Source organism: Gallus gallus, chromosome 17, assembly GCF_016699485.2.
Source record: "Gallus gallus isolate bGalGal1 chromosome 17, bGalGal1.mat.broiler.GRCg7b, whole genome shotgun sequence".
Classification (NCBI taxonomy): domain Eukaryota; kingdom Metazoa; phylum Chordata; class Aves; order Galliformes; family Phasianidae; genus Gallus; species Gallus gallus.
In genome coordinates this window covers 10,742,303-10,759,771 of record NC_052548.1, presented here as the reverse complement: position 1 = coordinate 10,759,771, position 17,469 = coordinate 10,742,303, and the positions used below count along the sequence as shown (strand labels likewise).

The 17,469-nt window shown below is 41.2% G+C and overlaps 1 protein-coding gene across 2 annotated transcripts in view; it reads right to left on the bottom strand.

Annotated features, from left to right (window-relative positions):
* The window catches only part of LMX1B (LIM homeobox transcription factor 1 beta), a 136,913-nt gene that overhangs the window by 42,567 nt on the left and 76,877 nt on the right, over positions 1-17,469 (bottom strand). Inside the window, exons 3-8 of one of the 2 annotated variants that reach the window (NM_205358.2) lie at positions 8,077-8,309; positions 4,961-5,139; positions 3,979-4,056; positions 3,510-3,576; positions 2,440-2,601; positions 61-697 (exon numbers count right to left, since the gene is read on the bottom strand). In NM_205358.2, the coding sequence (NP_990689.2) occupies positions 540-697; positions 2,440-2,601; positions 3,510-3,576; positions 3,979-4,056; positions 4,961-5,139; positions 8,077-8,309 (877 nt within the window). In that variant the 3' untranslated portion in view covers positions 61-539. Of the gene's footprint in view, positions 1-60; positions 698-2,439; positions 2,602-3,509; positions 3,577-3,978; positions 4,057-4,960; positions 5,140-8,076; positions 8,310-17,469 lie in introns of those variants that run through there. The other variant, XM_046901667.1, reaches the window with a different exon arrangement.

The window sequence follows — 17,469 nt, the reverse complement described above, 5'->3', positions numbered from 1 at the left end:
TTCAAATGGCAATTTATCCACAACATAGTATGAATCATGCAGTAAGAAAAGGGAGGAATCTCCAGTTTCTTTGATTTATTTGTCATATGGTTGACTGATGTCAGTATCAGTGGCTTAAAAAAAATTTAAACATCCAAAAGAAAGGAAGAGAGAAAGGAGGAAAAGGTCTAGCTTTCCACAAAATCCATTTCCTTTACAACGAAGAGCTCAAACCAAACCAAAACAAAGGCTGCTGAAGAGCAGAGTCTTCTGTTCCTTTCACGCTTCTCTCTTGGTCTGGTGCAAGCTGGGAATCAAGGGTATGTGACTGGTGGATGTGTTTTGTTTATATATGTATGTATGTAGGTAGGTAGGTACTGATATATGCACGTACATACATACATATATGCACACAAATAAAGTCTTCCTAAAAATGCTCTTTGCAGTCCAGAGGCAGCAGGAGTCACTGTGAAGGAAGAGCTGGGCAACATATGGCTGTAGAGGCTGCACGGAAAAAGTCACTGGCTAAATACACGCCGGCTGTTTGTTTTCGTTTATTTTCATGAGGCGAAATAGGAGCTCTGCATAGAGTACAGCCTGTCAATGGGGTTTCCTACCCTAGCCTGCATGGAGTTAACTTCAGAAGAGGCAAGAAAACAGTCGCTCAAGCTAGTTAAAGAGGTATCACTGTCGATATCATGAAAAATGGAGTCGTTTCCTGCAAATGAAATGTATACATTAAGCTGTATTCTGTGCAGCCAGAGGACACAGTACACATGGATGCGATGCTTGTATATAGCACACTGCAGCAAAAGGGAATGCTTCTGATCTTGCTTTTGCATGTTAATGTAATTTGGCTCTAAGGGTCTGACCTATAAAAAGAAAGGCTAGCAACCAATTTACAGAGTTCAGCTGGCAGCAGTATCACTTAGAAATGTGGAAGCCTGCCAGTTTCAAATATATACGTCAGTCAACAGCAAGCCTTGGCTGATGACGTGAGCAAACAATGTCAGGGGAGAAGAGGGCTCCTGGTGCCCCATGAGCTGCCACTGAGCACTTGTGGGGGCTCAGGGCAGGAATGCAGGACCACTGAGCCCACAGTGGAAAAAAGTGGCCTGAGCACCATAACCAGTAATGGTCTTGGTTTACACACGAAGCAAAAGGCAGGCCGACAAAGGCAACCAGGCCCAGGAGGAGGCCCAGTTTTCCTGGCCTCAAATGAGCTATAGTTGTAAATATGCTTTCCTTTCAGAAAATTCCACTCTTCGTGGGCTGGTTTGGAACACGGCACCATTTATTTCCCTTAGCAACTACAATTTCAGCTTATTTCATATTTTAAGGTACCAGAAAGAGCTCTAGCTCAAGTAATGTGAGCTTTAGGAAAGTGTTACTCTGGTTCTTTTTCCTTACACATTCATTTAAAATGGCTTTGTCTTAATTCCTGCATTGATTTTGGAACACAGAACATGCCTCCAAAGGAGTTTTGCTTAGAAATTGCCAAGCACATTGTTAGCAACAAAATCACAAGTCATCTAATGCTCATTTGCACTTCAAATATCCTCAGCTCCCTACAGTATTTACCAAATTGCCTGGCGAGCACTGTGGTCTTGCCTCAGAGGAAAAAGCAGTCATACGGACCCAAGCCAGATTTCTTGTTAGTTTGTGCAATCCACGCTCACGGCAGTCATGTGCACGTGTAACTGCAATGAAGTGCTCCCGGTCAACACAAAAGAGTCTGATGTAAACAGGTCCTCTTTGTCTATGGCAAGGCCAATAGTCACAGTCTGAGAAATCCTCTTAAATTTTATTTAAGTGCCACACTGCAATTGTTCAGAATCAATTATTAGGCATTTAATGTGCTTGTGAAGCATTTAGTGTACCTATTCACTTGATGTTGCATGGTAAAGAAGTTGAAAAAGCAAACCATCATCTTGATTTTGGACAGAGAATATCATTATGCAGGAGCAATGTCCTGTGGTGACATATCTCTCGATAGCTCAAGAACAAATCCATGCATGTGATCTGAGGGATCTTTGAGGGGTGGTTATTTATTTTTGAATAAATGGATCACTTCTCTTTAATAGACCACTTATCAAGGCACTATCTTCCCAAAGCTTCTAGGAAAAAGGAAAAACTTGTGAGGAAGGTAAAGAAAATTTGTCACTGTTTATTTTTAGTCTTGGACAGTGATTTAAAAAAGTGGAGCTGGAGAGATAATGTTGCTTTTCTTTATCATTTATCAAAACTATACTCTGTAGTAGTGTCCAGAGGCTGGGAAGAGCCCTCTTCTACCCTTTTATGTGTACACGAAAATATACACGCAAAACTGACCAGTAGAAATTCCTTTGTACAAATCCCAGAAAAATATTATAACAGCAAGAAACTCCGTTGAACCTTTGGAGTGTGAACCAGCATACGAACCCTGCTATTTCTGATGCGGCAGAATGATGCATGCCTTACCATAAGGGTTCATGTGGTCGCCTGGCATTTGTGGAGGGGTCAGACCCTGCTGAAATGGGTCTGTGCCATAACTGCTTTGATCCATTGCTACAATCTGCTGCTGCGGTGGTGCAAGTGGTGTGTAAGATGTCATCATTCCTTCCATTCGGTTAGACATTACTTCTGCAAAAGACACAGGAGTGCACAGTCACTGCTTAGCAACAGAAAGGCTGCAGATATCACTGCTGGTGACATTACTGAGCATGAGAGCACAGTGAATACAGGTCGGTGTCTGTGCCATTCAGAGGTGCATTCCCAATCTTGTCTGAGAGCACAACTAGTAAATGCAAAGACCTGTAATTTATGGACCATATCACCCACATCTGGGTGCTGGATCATATCTTCCCAAGATCTCCTTGTAACTGCCCTTACATTCTCCAATGCCTGTTGGTGCCAGCCTAATACTGCTAATGCAGCAACAGTACAGTAACTCTCTACACTGGAGTGGATATCATGTGGAGCAAACAATATATGTTTCCTTAACAGCAGCCTGCTGAGCAGGCCCTCATGCAGCTCACAGATTATGATCCTCAGGGTCATGACAGTTTTTCTGCTCTGTGTCAGGAGAAGACTTTGAGGCTGCACGGTCTTGAGATGCTGCTCTCAGCAGCAACCCTGAAGCAGTGGGACATGTCCTGGCAACTCTGCCCAGGGCCTGGGGCACAGGAGGGGCTCCCCGTGACACCACTGGACATGGTCCCTCTCTTAATAAGAAAATAAAGCTAACTGGAAGATCTCCATAGAGTGAGCCTCCTGGAGATTTCCTCCGGTGTAAGCTCCTCTGTACTGCAGATTTCTTCCAGGAACGTACTAGCTTCCATGTAAGCACCTTAAGGGTTTGAGAAGAATCTGGGATAATATACCACAGTCACTCAGACATAGCAGCTCTTTGTGCTTCCACAGGTAATGGTACACACTTGTGAATACCTGCATGGCTGTACTGAGACAGTATGTACCCATGTGGGAATGGCACTTTGAGAAAGCTTGTAGATTCTTGCCCCCTTACTTTGCCTCCATCACAGATCCCCTACCTTGCCCTAGTCGCTGAGAATTTTGTTGCTCCTGCTGCTGCTGGTGCCTTCGTGCTAGTTTTTTCATCTGAGTAAAAGAGAAGAACAGAACAATCTCATGGGTCTCAATGGAACCAATTTTTTTTTCTTCCAAAATTCTCCGAAAACATCAAACCAATTAATATAGACCACTTATATTCATGCATACACCACTTTGGGTTCAGTTTCATTTCTAAGCTTAAAACATTTCAGTTTCCAGTTCATATTTGCAAGCAAAATTTACTCCCAGTGTTGTGGTGCTTGGAGGACATGAACTTAATGCTCGTGTTCAGGTATGGATGATGGATGTAGATAGCAGCGCATGCAAAACGTGCATAGTTCAGTCCCTTGAATCTTTGTGATATGTTCGACATCTTGGGGGGGGGGAGAAAGGAGTCCCTGTTGCAGAACAAGTCGTATTTTACTTTTGAGAACTTGAGAAACAACCTACCTTTGCTCTTTGGTTTTGAAACCAAACCTGGACAACTCGCACACTGAGTCCTGTTTCAGCTGCTAGAGTTTCTCTGACCTAGAGGAGGAAATGTTTAAAGCTGTATTTTTTTTTTTTCCCACATCTAGCAAGTTACATTCTGAGGAAGATACTTGCATTTACAATAAATACTGCACACGCAGAATTTTTTTTTAATTCCTCATATTTTTGCACAGTTTGTGCAAGTTCTGCCCTTCACATCACTAGTTTCATAAATAATAAAAAAATATTCTGAGCAGTGTAAAATGTTACTAAATCATTTCATGATTTTTAGTTTACCAATAAACCAGTTCTGAATGAAAAATTACAGACTGAGCTACGGACTGTGTTTATGCTTTTGGCGACAGGGCACACTGCATTGTCCCAGGAGACGTACTTCGTACACCTGCAGCACAGTGTCACTTTTTGCAACAAAGACAAATTTTGTGATACAACTCCATTTTTTTTCCAGACAAACTTGGGTTTAAATAATTATCTAGATTAGTTTTCACAAAGATTTCATTTTCACCAGCTTCATCATACCTTTCCTTAGCTGTTATAAATGAGACAACACCATGATTAACTTGCTTAAAAAAACAGGACTGGAAGGACAAGTGGTAGGACCAGGGCTGTGCACCCATCTCCTCAGAGAGTGAATCTCTCTGTGGTGGGAAGGAGAAGGGCATGAAGTCACTTTACCCAGGCCCTGAAAGTCCGTGACCGTGTTTTGCAACAAGCAAATATGTTGCTCCGTGGGAATCACTCACACAGCTGCTCTACGTAATGAATAATCAAAAATGACATAGATACAGAACGGGTCCCAAGATGCTTTCTGGTTTCTGCATTCACCCCCAAGTGCCTGCTGCTGGCCCAGGAAGGGGCAGGGGCCTTTTTGACCTGACGCTCTCACTTTGTGCACCGCCTGGTGTCAGAACTGAATGTAGGTCCCTACTGAAGCACCTACCTTCCTACAGGGCTTGGAAGACACTTCAAAGGATGCTTTGAATGCTCGTCTCTGCTGCGTAGTGAGTATTGTCCTTGGTCGTTTAGGTCTCCTTGGGTCCTTCCCATCATCACTTCCTTTTCCTTGTGTTACTTGTCCTTTGGTGGGCTTAACATCTCCATCTTCATCATCGCTTTTAACTGGTGAAAAATCAATAGGATATAAAACTGTTTGTGTTCCACCAAGACAACGGGGTGTTTGAGAACTGCTCTTCAGCTGTGAACTCATCAACAGGTCAACTACTGTGTTTACCTGCAGACGTACATTTACTATGGGCAGGAGGAGACTATCTTAAATCTGTGCATATGGCCTAAATCAAATTCCACAAAAGGAGAAGAATATTTTTTTTCTGCTTGATATATAATTCAGGGCATGGGTCAGATCAGGGGATGTAAATTCAGAATACAATGCAGTATCTCCAGAAACTGGGCACAGAGAGTCGTGGTACCCTTCTACCATCATCTGATTCCCTCTGTGCTCACCTGCTGACACCGCTGCAACCACACTGACTAACACACACCTTTGCCTTCACAGAATAGCTGCATCTTCTCCCTCTGCATTAGTTTCAGAGAGGTGCCACTGTCCCCAAGGTAAAACAGTGTAAGTGCAAATATTTCAAAAATATCTTAGTCTGTTTAGATAAATACAGTGTAGATTTCAGAAATTGTTCTGAATATTTTGATGCTCTGAAGATAATATCAAATAAAGTATTTTCCCTGACATTTCAGTATTCTTTCTCTGTTCAATACAAACTATCAATATGTGTATGCACAAATTTATCTCTCTTGGCAAAAACACAAGTATATATGTGCTTATGTAAATAGATTATTTGTATTTCTATTGTTACACTATGAACATTCTTACAGTCTGGTGATATTATGTATGCTCGCATATTGTACTGTGAAATTGCATTCTCAGTGGCAAACATTAAAGAGTAAGTCTGAATTCTGATGTGAAAAACAACTTTTCAACTCAGTATATTTCATTTCAACAGACTACCAGGTTTTTTTTTCTACCAGAAAACATTAATGTACTATTCTAGGAACCTCAACCTTAAGAAACGCACTGCAATTTTGATATACTCAGAAATTACATTTGGGGAATTAACAAATTAGACTTTAATTCATTATTGGGTCTGATTATTATGCACCTAGCAATCTAATCACCTTTTACTTTAATAAGCATCTTTTGCTTAATGATTAAAGAGAAGTTCAGTCATTTTAATAACCATGACATTATTAACTTTCCAGCAAGCCATTTCTAAGGAAAGGTTAGTGAAGATTAGTATTGCTCATTGGAGAGCTACTTTTGTGTCCAGTGGATAAATATTTGATTAGAGAAGGACACACACTCAGCCAGGGGTATGGGAGATCATTTGCTCTCACACAGGCACTTAGGAGATATGTGTTTTCAATGCATTTGAGAATGGGAGACAAAACATCTCATTTAATTTGTCAACTTGTTTTTCAGGTTCATGTCTGGCTAACAGAGAATAATGGAAAAAAAGCTGAAAAGCACCTCCAGGAGTAAGAAACTATCCCTTGTGCCAGTGGAAAATGAAATTGAAAGCAAGTTCGTTTTGTACCGCTTTGGCAGCTTACTGCCCAGTTGATCGCAAAGTACAAAAGCCAGGAGTGAAGGAACGTGCATTCATGCCAGACACGGCCCTCCGAGGCAGGCAGCTGGCAACAAGCAACCTCCTGTCCTGGCATGGCAAGCTCACACTCGCTGGTGGAAGGAGCAGGATCACCATACTCAGCCTGCAGGGCTGGGCACAGCTCCGTACTGCTCTTTTCAAAGGGGTTTGTCTGGGTACAGACTGCAGCAGGTTGCTGAAGCTGGGGTGGCAGAACAACATGCTGAAGGGCAAGTAGGAAACTCTGGCACCTCATGCAAATTCACAAAGACCCCAAACCCTGTGATATCGGGATTACAGAGCTAAGCACTCATGCTCCTGCAAATACAGCAAGGCAATAAATAACAAGAAAAGGTCTGGTCCTGCACACCCTCCTGACACAGCAGTGATCTTCGCCTTGTTGCATTCCCGACACAAAAATATAAATTTGAGCAATGTGGTGAATATGGCTCTTGGATTAGAGACAATTACAGTAAGGACAATTACTGTGTCTATTTTCCCATAAACTACCGGCAAAGACCCAAGTTATTTGTCTGCTTAATGGAATGGTAATTGTTGATTTTCTTGGCCATTTTCTTGGGAAATAAATGAGCAATTATGATGACTGGCATTGTACTGCACACACACTGTCTCTAGTCTTGGACTCAACCAGGGCACACACACAAAAAGAAGTTTCCAGTCTCGGTGAGAGCACATGGCACAGAAAGGAGGAATGCTGTTCCTCCTGTTAATGCCTGAGCCTGATAGGCAGCCCTCACAGTAAATGTGGCCAGATGCTCTGGGTTTTGGACTGGAGAATCCAGACTCAGTGTGTGATCTTTTTATCGTGTGCAGTACTGTGCTCTCAGCCCCAGCCAGACAGCAAGCAGCTTTGCTCACTCTTTCAAAACTTTCCCTTGGAGGTGGCAGGAGGACAGCAAGTGTTTATCCCTCCCATACCATGGCGATCTTGGGGAAGACACCCATCAACTATCAGCTGGGAGAGCTCCAGGGCCTTCTTTAGGAGCAGCTCTGCACGCACAGCATGGTGACCTTCTACCCATTTTTCTGGCTCGCTATTGAAAGTATATGAGCAGAAGATTCCCTGATATCAGGGCAAAAATATTTCAGGAGGAAAGAAAGCCTGTGGAAAAGAGTAGGCTTTGATTGAGGTCCCAGGTAACTGAAGTCAGTCTGATTCACGTGCTGTGATCTCATAGAAACACACAGTATTGACCCTCAAGAGCCCCCAACATTTTTTCAACTTTACTAAGACAGCAGCAGATTAAGGAAAGGAACAAAGTCAGGAAGAACTGGTAGCTGAGATTTTTAGCTGTGCCTGCTAAGAGCTGTAACTGTATGGGTGACAAATGCATAGAGAGAAAGTGGATGTGCTTTTCTGTAAAAACACTCTGCAAACTCTTCCAGTTTTTCCAGCTGGGATAGAAGTGGGAACGCTCACCTGAGTCGGAATCGTCTGGGCTGACGGAGCTCAACAGGTCCTTCTCTTTCTCATAGTCACTTTTACAGAGCAACTGCCCTTCCTTAAGAACAAACTCATCCCCTTTTCTCAGCTGTCGCTCACAAACACAGCAACAGAAGCAGCTTAAGTGGTAAACACACTCCAGGGCTCTCATCACAAATTCTGTTGGGGCAATTTTTTCCATGCAGCCACTGCACTTGGCAGCAAAAAGCCTGCAAGAAAGAGAGGCAGAAAAGTCAAAGGGAACATCAGATCCACACACTGCAGGAATTTAAACACATCAAATTCTTTAATTTAGCTACAGATCAGATTGCCTCATGCTTTTGTAGATGGGGGCTTGCAATCTTAGTCTTGGAAATATCACAATTCATTCAAATCTCAGTCACTCTGGATTGCAGATTCCCAAACTGCCCGTGCTGGATAAAAAAATCAAGATTTGTTCTCATCCCACTGCTTTGTTCCTCTTTAGGATAAGACCCACTAAGGCATTCTCAGAGTTTGGATAAGTTTCTTCAAAACCAATCTTATTTTAATCCACTTTTTAGAGGAAAGGCTGAGCCAGTCTTTTCTTTATGCAGGCGCTTTGATTTCAGAATATACTTCATGACTTTACCTTCCTGGTGCTGCCTGCGTCTGAGGAGGCTATAACAAATGAACACAGAAACGAGCATGGAAATGCAGTGCTGTTGCTGAGCAGATGACAGACACATGCAATCACACACATGCAATTGATAAAGAGAGGAGTGAAATAACATGGCTTTTCTTTGGACGATGAGTTATTCCAGAATAACCTGTTTCCAAAGGCAGTCTTGTGCATTTTAAATGGTGTGAAACATACTTTGGCAGAGACAGGCAGTGATCCAATCTGCTAAATTACCACTATAATCACAGGCTCTACAATATACACTATATTCCAGACTAGGTCTTATTAAACCTTTATAAAGCCCCTCTTTCATACATCATTAATTTTCTAAGATAAAGTTCGAATGATAAAGATTAATTTTATTTTGCTTTTCTAATGGCAACTGGGAATCTCCCTAAGTGAGCTTTTAGGAAGATGGCTGCTTCAAATAAAGATGAATAGCTAAGTTACATCCCTGTACCACATAGTGGATTTGGTCATTTGAAATTCAGTGGCTTTTATGGCAATACATCAAAGCACAAGGTGCATTAATATTTATATTTTTTTCAGTGAAATTAACACAACTGCAGTGATGCGTTCACAGGAAAAAGGAGATTCTACGTTGGATGATGGTGTATGATGATTTTTGTTGGTTTTTTTTCATCCTCAGAATTACCACCTTTTTTATAAAAGGCAAATACGATTAATTCTAGAAGGTGCAGGCTGTGGTACCTACTGAGCCCTCCAAAGCCTCCATTTTGTCTGAGATGAGAAAATCCAGCAAAATGGCAGTCACTAGCTCTTCAGCAAAGCAAGGAAGTCACAAAATAGGCAAGAGGGAAAAGAAAATGTAAATACATTTGCATACTGCATTCAAAGAAAGGCAGTCTGCCTGAGAAATTGTGTGGCTTTTACATCTGTACCTTTTGATCTGATAAAAGAAATCTACTGCGTTAACTCTGCTGATTTGGTGCATATCTTTGCACAACCAGAGACACAACACAACAGCTATGCCTTGTACAAGTCACAGAAGGAACGCTGAGCAATTCCTTCCTGGATACACAATGGATTAAATTTATTAAAGGAAAACTGATGGTGTGTGGCACCAACAGCCACTGCTGATGAAAGGGCCACTTAATTTCATACTGGCTGCTGGGTCTGTCCACAACTTTTCTTTGCAGTTAGATGCAAACTTCAACAGCAAGAGGGAAATGTTGATGTCATGTTCTGGCTACTAAGCATCACAGGAGTATCACAATGCTTTAGCTTGCAACTTCCTATGCAGGAAATATTTCTATCTATGAACAATAGCATATCTGAAAGGATTAAAACACAATGGGGGAAAAAAAGAGCAAACATTTTAAGCACTTAAAAAAGTTGTTTCTGTTTAACTGCTTAAATCTATTTGACTCAGTTTAATTAAGCTTGTATCTTTTGTCTGAAGACTGTTGTGATGATGGAGCACACTTAAAGAATCTGAAGATTAGCAAATCTGGTGTGAAGGCATCCGGCTCCCCTAACTGGCATCAGTTCATTTATACTGGTGTGACAGTTAACCTGTGCACGCTTCAGTAAAACTCAATGGAGGGCTATCAGGAGGGATGGGACAGACCCTACATGTGGTAGCTACTCTGCTGGGCTGCAAATGTAACAGTCTGACCAGGAAACATTGCTGCATTTCTGTTTCTACAGTCTCCAGGTTCCTGACTTCATCTGAATTTCAGATCAGTGCTACTCGCCTGAGAAATCTTAGAAAGAAGCTCAGAAAAGCGACTGCAATCCTGCAGATACAGGCACTGATCTGTCTAAAACCCCTTGCAGTGCTGCTGTAGTGATGACAAAACCCAACACTGCAGTCGGGCTGTTAATAAAAGTAGTGCTGAACGATCGCTGTATTTTAGAGGCTTTCACAGAAGGATGCAGGATGTCTGCTCCACCACCCCTCTCTGGAGGCAGACCAGGGAGGCCAGGCTCTGAGGGACACTCAAAGAATAAGGGCCTTTTTCTCTTTGAAAGAAGAACCTAGCAGAGATGCTGGCTCCAAGAGACTGTGCATTAAGTCTTCCTGGACCAAACCATTCCTACTGCAAATTCACTGGATCAGCACCAGCACTACATGGGCAGCACTGCACCAGGAGAGCCCAGGCAGAAAGGAGCAGGCAGGAACCTCCCTGCTTCCCCTCTGAGCGGAGCAGAAAGGGCAGCAGCTTCCCTCGGAGGGCTGCGGGAGGACAGATAGCGAAGGCCAGTGCAGCTCTTCTGCAGAGAGCGCATCAGCAGCTTGGAGCCTCTGAAGCTGGGACTGGACTGACACTGCAATAAATGGTGCACGACATTAGATAAGACAGCAGTGTCTCCAGTTTTCTCCCAGGCAAACTGCAAAATCTGCCACCGTTCAGTGAAATGTAGCACTGTTTAGAAATAATTTTAAGGAGGAAAGCATACACTCCCCCTCACATTTCCTAGCTGGAACATAACAATATTCTATTATCTTCTTATCCTTGTGCTAGAGTGTACTGTTTTATGTGACCTGTGTTTTCTACGTCACGTTGCTTTATCAAGTGGCTTTTCTTCCTCCTTGTTCTCAAAATAAAACATATCCAACATGTACATAGAAGACAGTTCACGTTATTTATTGGCAATTGACTGTTGCCAGCAAGATGGTTCCTTCACAATAATGTTTCCAAAGGCAGTCTTTTAGTTATAAAAAAATATATTATTGTCAGTGTAGTATTAAATCATTCAAATTAAGGTGCATTTGTCTGACAATGCTGCATTATTTTCATATCCTTAATTGTCCCTTCTCAATCTAACAAAATCCCATAAGCCTTACTTGGGTACTCTCTGTATTATAGCAAGCACTCACACGTCTTACACTGTGTTGGATTTAATCCTGTGATTATAAAATTTTCATTACATTTATCATTTAAAATGTTCATAGGTGTTTTTTAGCTTCCAGAAACTAACCGAGGGTTATGCACTTTTTTCTCTTTTCTTTTTGCACAAGGCAGCCTCACAACAGGAAACTAATCTTGACAAATGACCAGACTTTGATATCTGTGACCTAAAACACTGCTCATTAGACTGTTCATTTTATAAATGAATGGTAATAAACCTGTTGAGAAGTGTAGGATAGCAAGAATACTTTACAGATCACCCGTTTGTAGGTTTTAATCAAGGCAACGCATTTGATGAGGAGCATGCAGATATCTGTGCAGAGACAAACACTCCGTCCCACTCAACCACATTTAAAGAAATATTTCTTTTGCTTTCTATACATTTTGCAAATAATTTGCATAGCTCTGACTTTTTACCCCCATGGCTGATTATCTCCAGCTCTCTTAAGTTAATGTCAAACCTCAAAATCCTTGGACTTGTTAAAGTATGCAGAGAGTGGAAATCAAATGCCTTTATTAGAAGCCCCAGGAAATCTCTGACTCCTAAGCACAACGAAAACATTCCAAAGAAAATTGTTCAAAGCGGACAAAGGAGAAAAGCAGAACAAGAAACCTTGTTTTGAATCAACGATTGCAAGAGTTTTATAAATAAATTCTGTTGCCTGGACTATTTTGAAAGACAACTTAATAACTTCAGAAGATTTTAAGTGTGTTTGTCTCCATGCCTGAAACTCTTAGGAGATTCAGCTGAGCCCAGGTTTGGAACAATGGCCTATTTATCCATTCAAGTATTTGTAACGATCACCGGGAAGTAAATTTACCGTACCAGATAACAAAAAATATTCACCATTTTAAACTGGGCGAACTGACTAAAATAATTTTGCATTTATTGCAGGGGCAATGAAATACTAAGACATGTGACTCTATCTCTAAACAGTAGAGGAAAATGTTCACCAGCGGAAGAGGCCATAAAGATTTTATTTGTTAGGATATCCCTGTGAAGTCAGGCTGAATCAGTAATCCTTAGGAACAACCACAGTTACATGATCCGTTGTGCCTTCCTGCATGGGCACAACCATCTGGTGTTTAATATGTATCACTGATTTATTATCTCTTGCACAGCTATCTTGCCATAAGCTTGACCCTGATATGCTCCTGAGAATCACTGTTCTGCTGTTTACTCTTATAATGTCCTGACAACCCACACTTTATCTTTCTATTACTCATCCAGGTTCTTCATTTCCTCCTGTTTGTGGGCAAACATATTTTAATTGTTTTATTATAACTAATTTAATCTGTGCTGAGAGATCTCGGCGTACAGTGTGAAATTTGCTGTACACATTAAGTGTGGTTCAAGAGGTTTGTTGTATAGGACTGAGGTATAAAAATAGACTCATTCAGTCAGGTTGTTTATTTACTGGACCTCTGCTGCGAAGCAGTAAATAGGAAGTTATTAACCGTTATTTGATATATGCGAGAGGACAGATGTTGCTGTCTAACTATCAGACATGTTAAAACATTTTCCTTTCTGCGTTACTCTGACATTATGTGTTGCAGGAAACCACAGCAGATACCTGCATTTTCCTTATTTAATAGCTATGCAAAGATGGCGGTCACAAGCTTTTGTTAATAGCGTAGGTATAGTCTCAAGCTCTGATACTTTTCTTTCTGATAATAGCTGGTATATGACATCCCTATTATGCCTATATATTCAGCTGGGAGTTCACTTGGCACTCAGAGAACGAAATATGTTAGAGACAAAGTAAAATACATTATGCTTTTCACACAACTGAGTTTTATTAAGGGAAGAAATTAAATTACTAACAAATAACATCTGTTACTTCTTCGTCAGGAGAAATTTTGATGCTTCTGTGATCATCAGACGACACAGAATGGGGAAAACACTATGCATTTTTTCAGCTGTAGGACCTGAATGCTTTTGTAGCACCTTACAGCTCACGGGCACACATAAAAAATGAAAACTTTCTTGGTTGCACTAAATCCTGAACACTCAAAAAATCTCACATGCACTGAAGCAGAAGAGAAATATAATTTTATGATTTGGAAAAGAAGAAACTCAAAAAAAAAAAAAAAAAAGAACCAATCCATTTAAAATATTTTCCCTGCAGAAAAAGTAATTACGTAGTTTATTAAAGCCAATTTCATAGATGAAATTTCAGCAAAATAAAGCTAATTCCCTTTCACTGAGCACGTACAAAAATAAAAAGTTTATAGAAAAAAAGAGCAACGTACACAGAGAAACTAAAACAAAAAAGGCCCCCTTCCTCTAGTGGGAAGGCTGAGGAAAGCATTTATGAGCCCTCTATCCCCAGGTGCTGTGTTACAAACACTGACCACTAACAAACACTGCGTTTAAAGCTGTGCTTCCCAGTGGGGAATTGGATTTCTACTTTCAAATGTGGCATATCATGGCAGCAAGGTTTTTCCCCACAAACACTCTACCCACATGTCCACAAGGAGGGCTATGGAGGTAACCCAACGTACCCACAGAGACAACAGGGTCCCACTGTGTGCTCACACCATGAAGCCCATAGGAGCTCGAGCCCCTGCACTCCCCAGCGGTGCGCTCCTGCTCCCCCAGCCCCACTGCCTGACCCAGACGGTGAACTGTGGCATCCACACTACCAAATTAGCACCCTTTGCTTGGGACTTCTTTCCTAGCAGAATATCACAGAATCACACAATCACAGAGGTTGGAAGGGACCTCAAGAGATTGAGTCTGACCCCTCATGCTGAAGCAGGTACCCTACAATATGTCGCACAGGTAGGCGCCCAGATGGGTCCACAGAATATATACATATATCTCCACAGGATATATACATGAGGAAGGGGTCCCATCTGCCTGAATGAGAACAGGACCTCAGCCTTCACATGGCTGCTGGGAGCACCCCGCCCCGCGGCTCCTCCTGGGCCCTCTGTACGTGGGGTGCCAGGCCCATGCCCTGCTCCACAAGAGCGCTGTGCAGCCCCACCATCTTCCCACTGACAGCTCCGGGACTGAGCCCACCATTCTGAGCCTAATGAAAAAGGAGAAACTGATTGCGAAGGCAAATTGCCAAAGTGGGGACAGAATGATGGGAAAAGTTACACCTTCCTTCACTATAAAGTAAAACATAAAATGTAAAGTACAGATGAGTTTCTCGCTTCAAGCAGAATGTGACAAAATGGATTCTTCTCTTTGCTTAATTTTCACCCCTTAATTGACCATTTTGTTTGACTGCCTTCCATCACTGCCGCACAGCTCTATTTCATAGCATGTTTCCTTACAATGCTTTGATGGAAAAATTTATGAAGAATCGAATTATTGCTGTTAGAAGGGAATTAAAACAATTTTTCATTTACAAAGTCACTGATATTGCTCTACTGTGCTCCACCTTTGGGAATCCAATTGCTCTTCCCAGCTACTCCCATTCCTCTTTATAGCATGGCAATTGCACTGTACAGATTATGGCTGCAATTTTCTCCTAATCTGTTCTGGAGAATAGAAACTGTTATAAAAGTTAAGGGCTCCAATTGAATTGATAAAGTCAGGATTGCAATTAAGAAGCCTAATGGATTAACAAAATACAATGATTTTGTTGGAATAATATTTTTAGGTGGCACAAACATTTGGGAAATAATGTTATTTTGTCTATGAGTTTAAAAAAAAGGTAAATGGGCTTCTGTTATGCTTTTTGCATAACTTTAAATTATATCAAAGTGCTATGAAAGCATAATAGGTTTTGAGAGTTTGTATTTCTGCTGGAACTCTGCTAAGCAAGTTCATTACTGGCAAATAACATTTTCCCCATTTTTCTTTATTTGGATTCATATTCAGTTATTTACACATATTACACTAAATCCATCTTTATTCAGTACCTGTACAACCTCACTGATTTCCAAGCGCACAAAATGGCTGATGCTGTGTACAGTGAGGGCCTTATTTCATAAACCAGATCTGTGAGAACTGCTTTCTTCAACACATTGAATATTCACTAGTCTGATAAGAAGTATTATCTTTCTTGTTCTCTAAGTGGCATACTGAATTTACAGTTGCCTTTGAATTTACATTGCCAGCAACACAGTGAAAATCTTCTAATGTAATTTTTGTATGAAAATTCACCCTAAAGGCTCCATGAGCAGGGAAATTGTGCTGTTGGTGATTCACTGCTTTGGCCTTCACTTTTAAAGAAAAAAATAACTGTGTCAAAACAATTCAAATGTAATTTCTAAGTTATTTCTTGGCTGGCAAGAATGACTTAGGGAAAGAATTTATACAGGGCCTTTCCTCTCAACTGAGAGCATTAAGAGGAAGAAACGTTATTTGCCAATATAAAACAAAATAACTTCCTGTGCCTGCTGCACTGATGCTGTACAAGAGCTTGTGCCCAAACCCATCAGCACAGCCAATTTAGAAACTGATTTGCAAGGGAAAGATACCTTAGTCCTGTGGTGTTAATGTCTTTACAGTGGGGGGTCTATTGCCAGCTTCTCCAAACTCATCAACACAATCTATTATTAATACCCAGAAAGGCTTTATAGTATCTTTATTGCACAAGGCAATGAAAGCTCTGTGGTGTAATCTGTTATCTATATTGCAAAAACATGTGAAATAAAACAAAACATAGACACTTCATAAACAAAATGTTTCATCTGTTACATCTCTCTGCCTCTCCTATATATAAAGCAGTAGGGTGCAGGAAAAGCATTCAGAGAGATTTGCTGTTAGATGTGGGAGTGCCTTCGTTTTAAATTTTATTTGTAATGTGACAAACTTTCATCTGAATGAAAAATTCTGCTTCTTTTACTGAGATGTAAAAGTTTAGCTCTCTGCAGAATTAAGCTGTGTTTTATTTGGAGAGCAAAGGAGTTTAGGAGCAAAATGCAGCATCTAAAAAGCTAAAAGCACGCTCTTCGAGACAGAGCCATAGGCCAGTAAATGCAACTTCAGCATACAACTGTGGTGAGATGAAGACAGAAGCCGAGGCCCCCACAGAGGCAGGACCAGGTATTTATGTCAGGGGCATTGCCATGGCAGGAACTGAAGAATTCGTCTCCAGTAAACAGCAGCAAAAATAAGTGCCCGCAGGCATTTCCCTGGAGGCAGTTTTTTCCTTTGGGAATCAAGACCAGAATCTGAGTGGAGGGCTGGGTCTTTTCTTCCGCTATTGATCTAAATATCTGTATTCGATATGAAACGGGCAGAACTGTCCTACACTTGGACTGTAGGAATAGATAGTATTAGAAATACCATTTAACAACAAATTAGTAAACATACAGTTGAAAACCAGAGATTTTGTTTTTAATAGATCACAGCAAATATAGAAGAGGGAAGGGGATGGACGGGGAACAGGTTTGTTTAATATTTGATCTATATGTGTTTGCAAAACATAATAATAAAATAAAAAAACCTTTAACACAAGGGCCCGCGTCTTATTTCCCAAATGCCCCTTCATTATTTGCCTGTAGAAAATAAATTGTCCTTTTGTAGTGTTTCTCTTTTCAGTCAGACTGTCAGCTATTATTTTTCTATTTCCTCTTTTTGTCACTTTGCATTATTTTTGGTGCTGTAATTCCCATTTGTTCCCACTCCTATCTTCCTGTCTCCTATTGTTCCATTTTTTAATCCCCAGTTTTACTCTTCTTCAGCTCTTTTTTGGCCCGCTCTCAGTAGGGTTTGAGAAAATACCCAGGCGTGACTCCCTGCTATAGCAACCACACCTCCCCAGGAAAGCCACAACAATCTCTTCGGGACGAGGAAAGTCTTTCACAAGCTGGCAGCAAAAGTAAATCCTTCTTCAAGGAACAAGAAGGATTAGCAGAGAGCAGTGGGCTGCAGACTTAACCCTACCC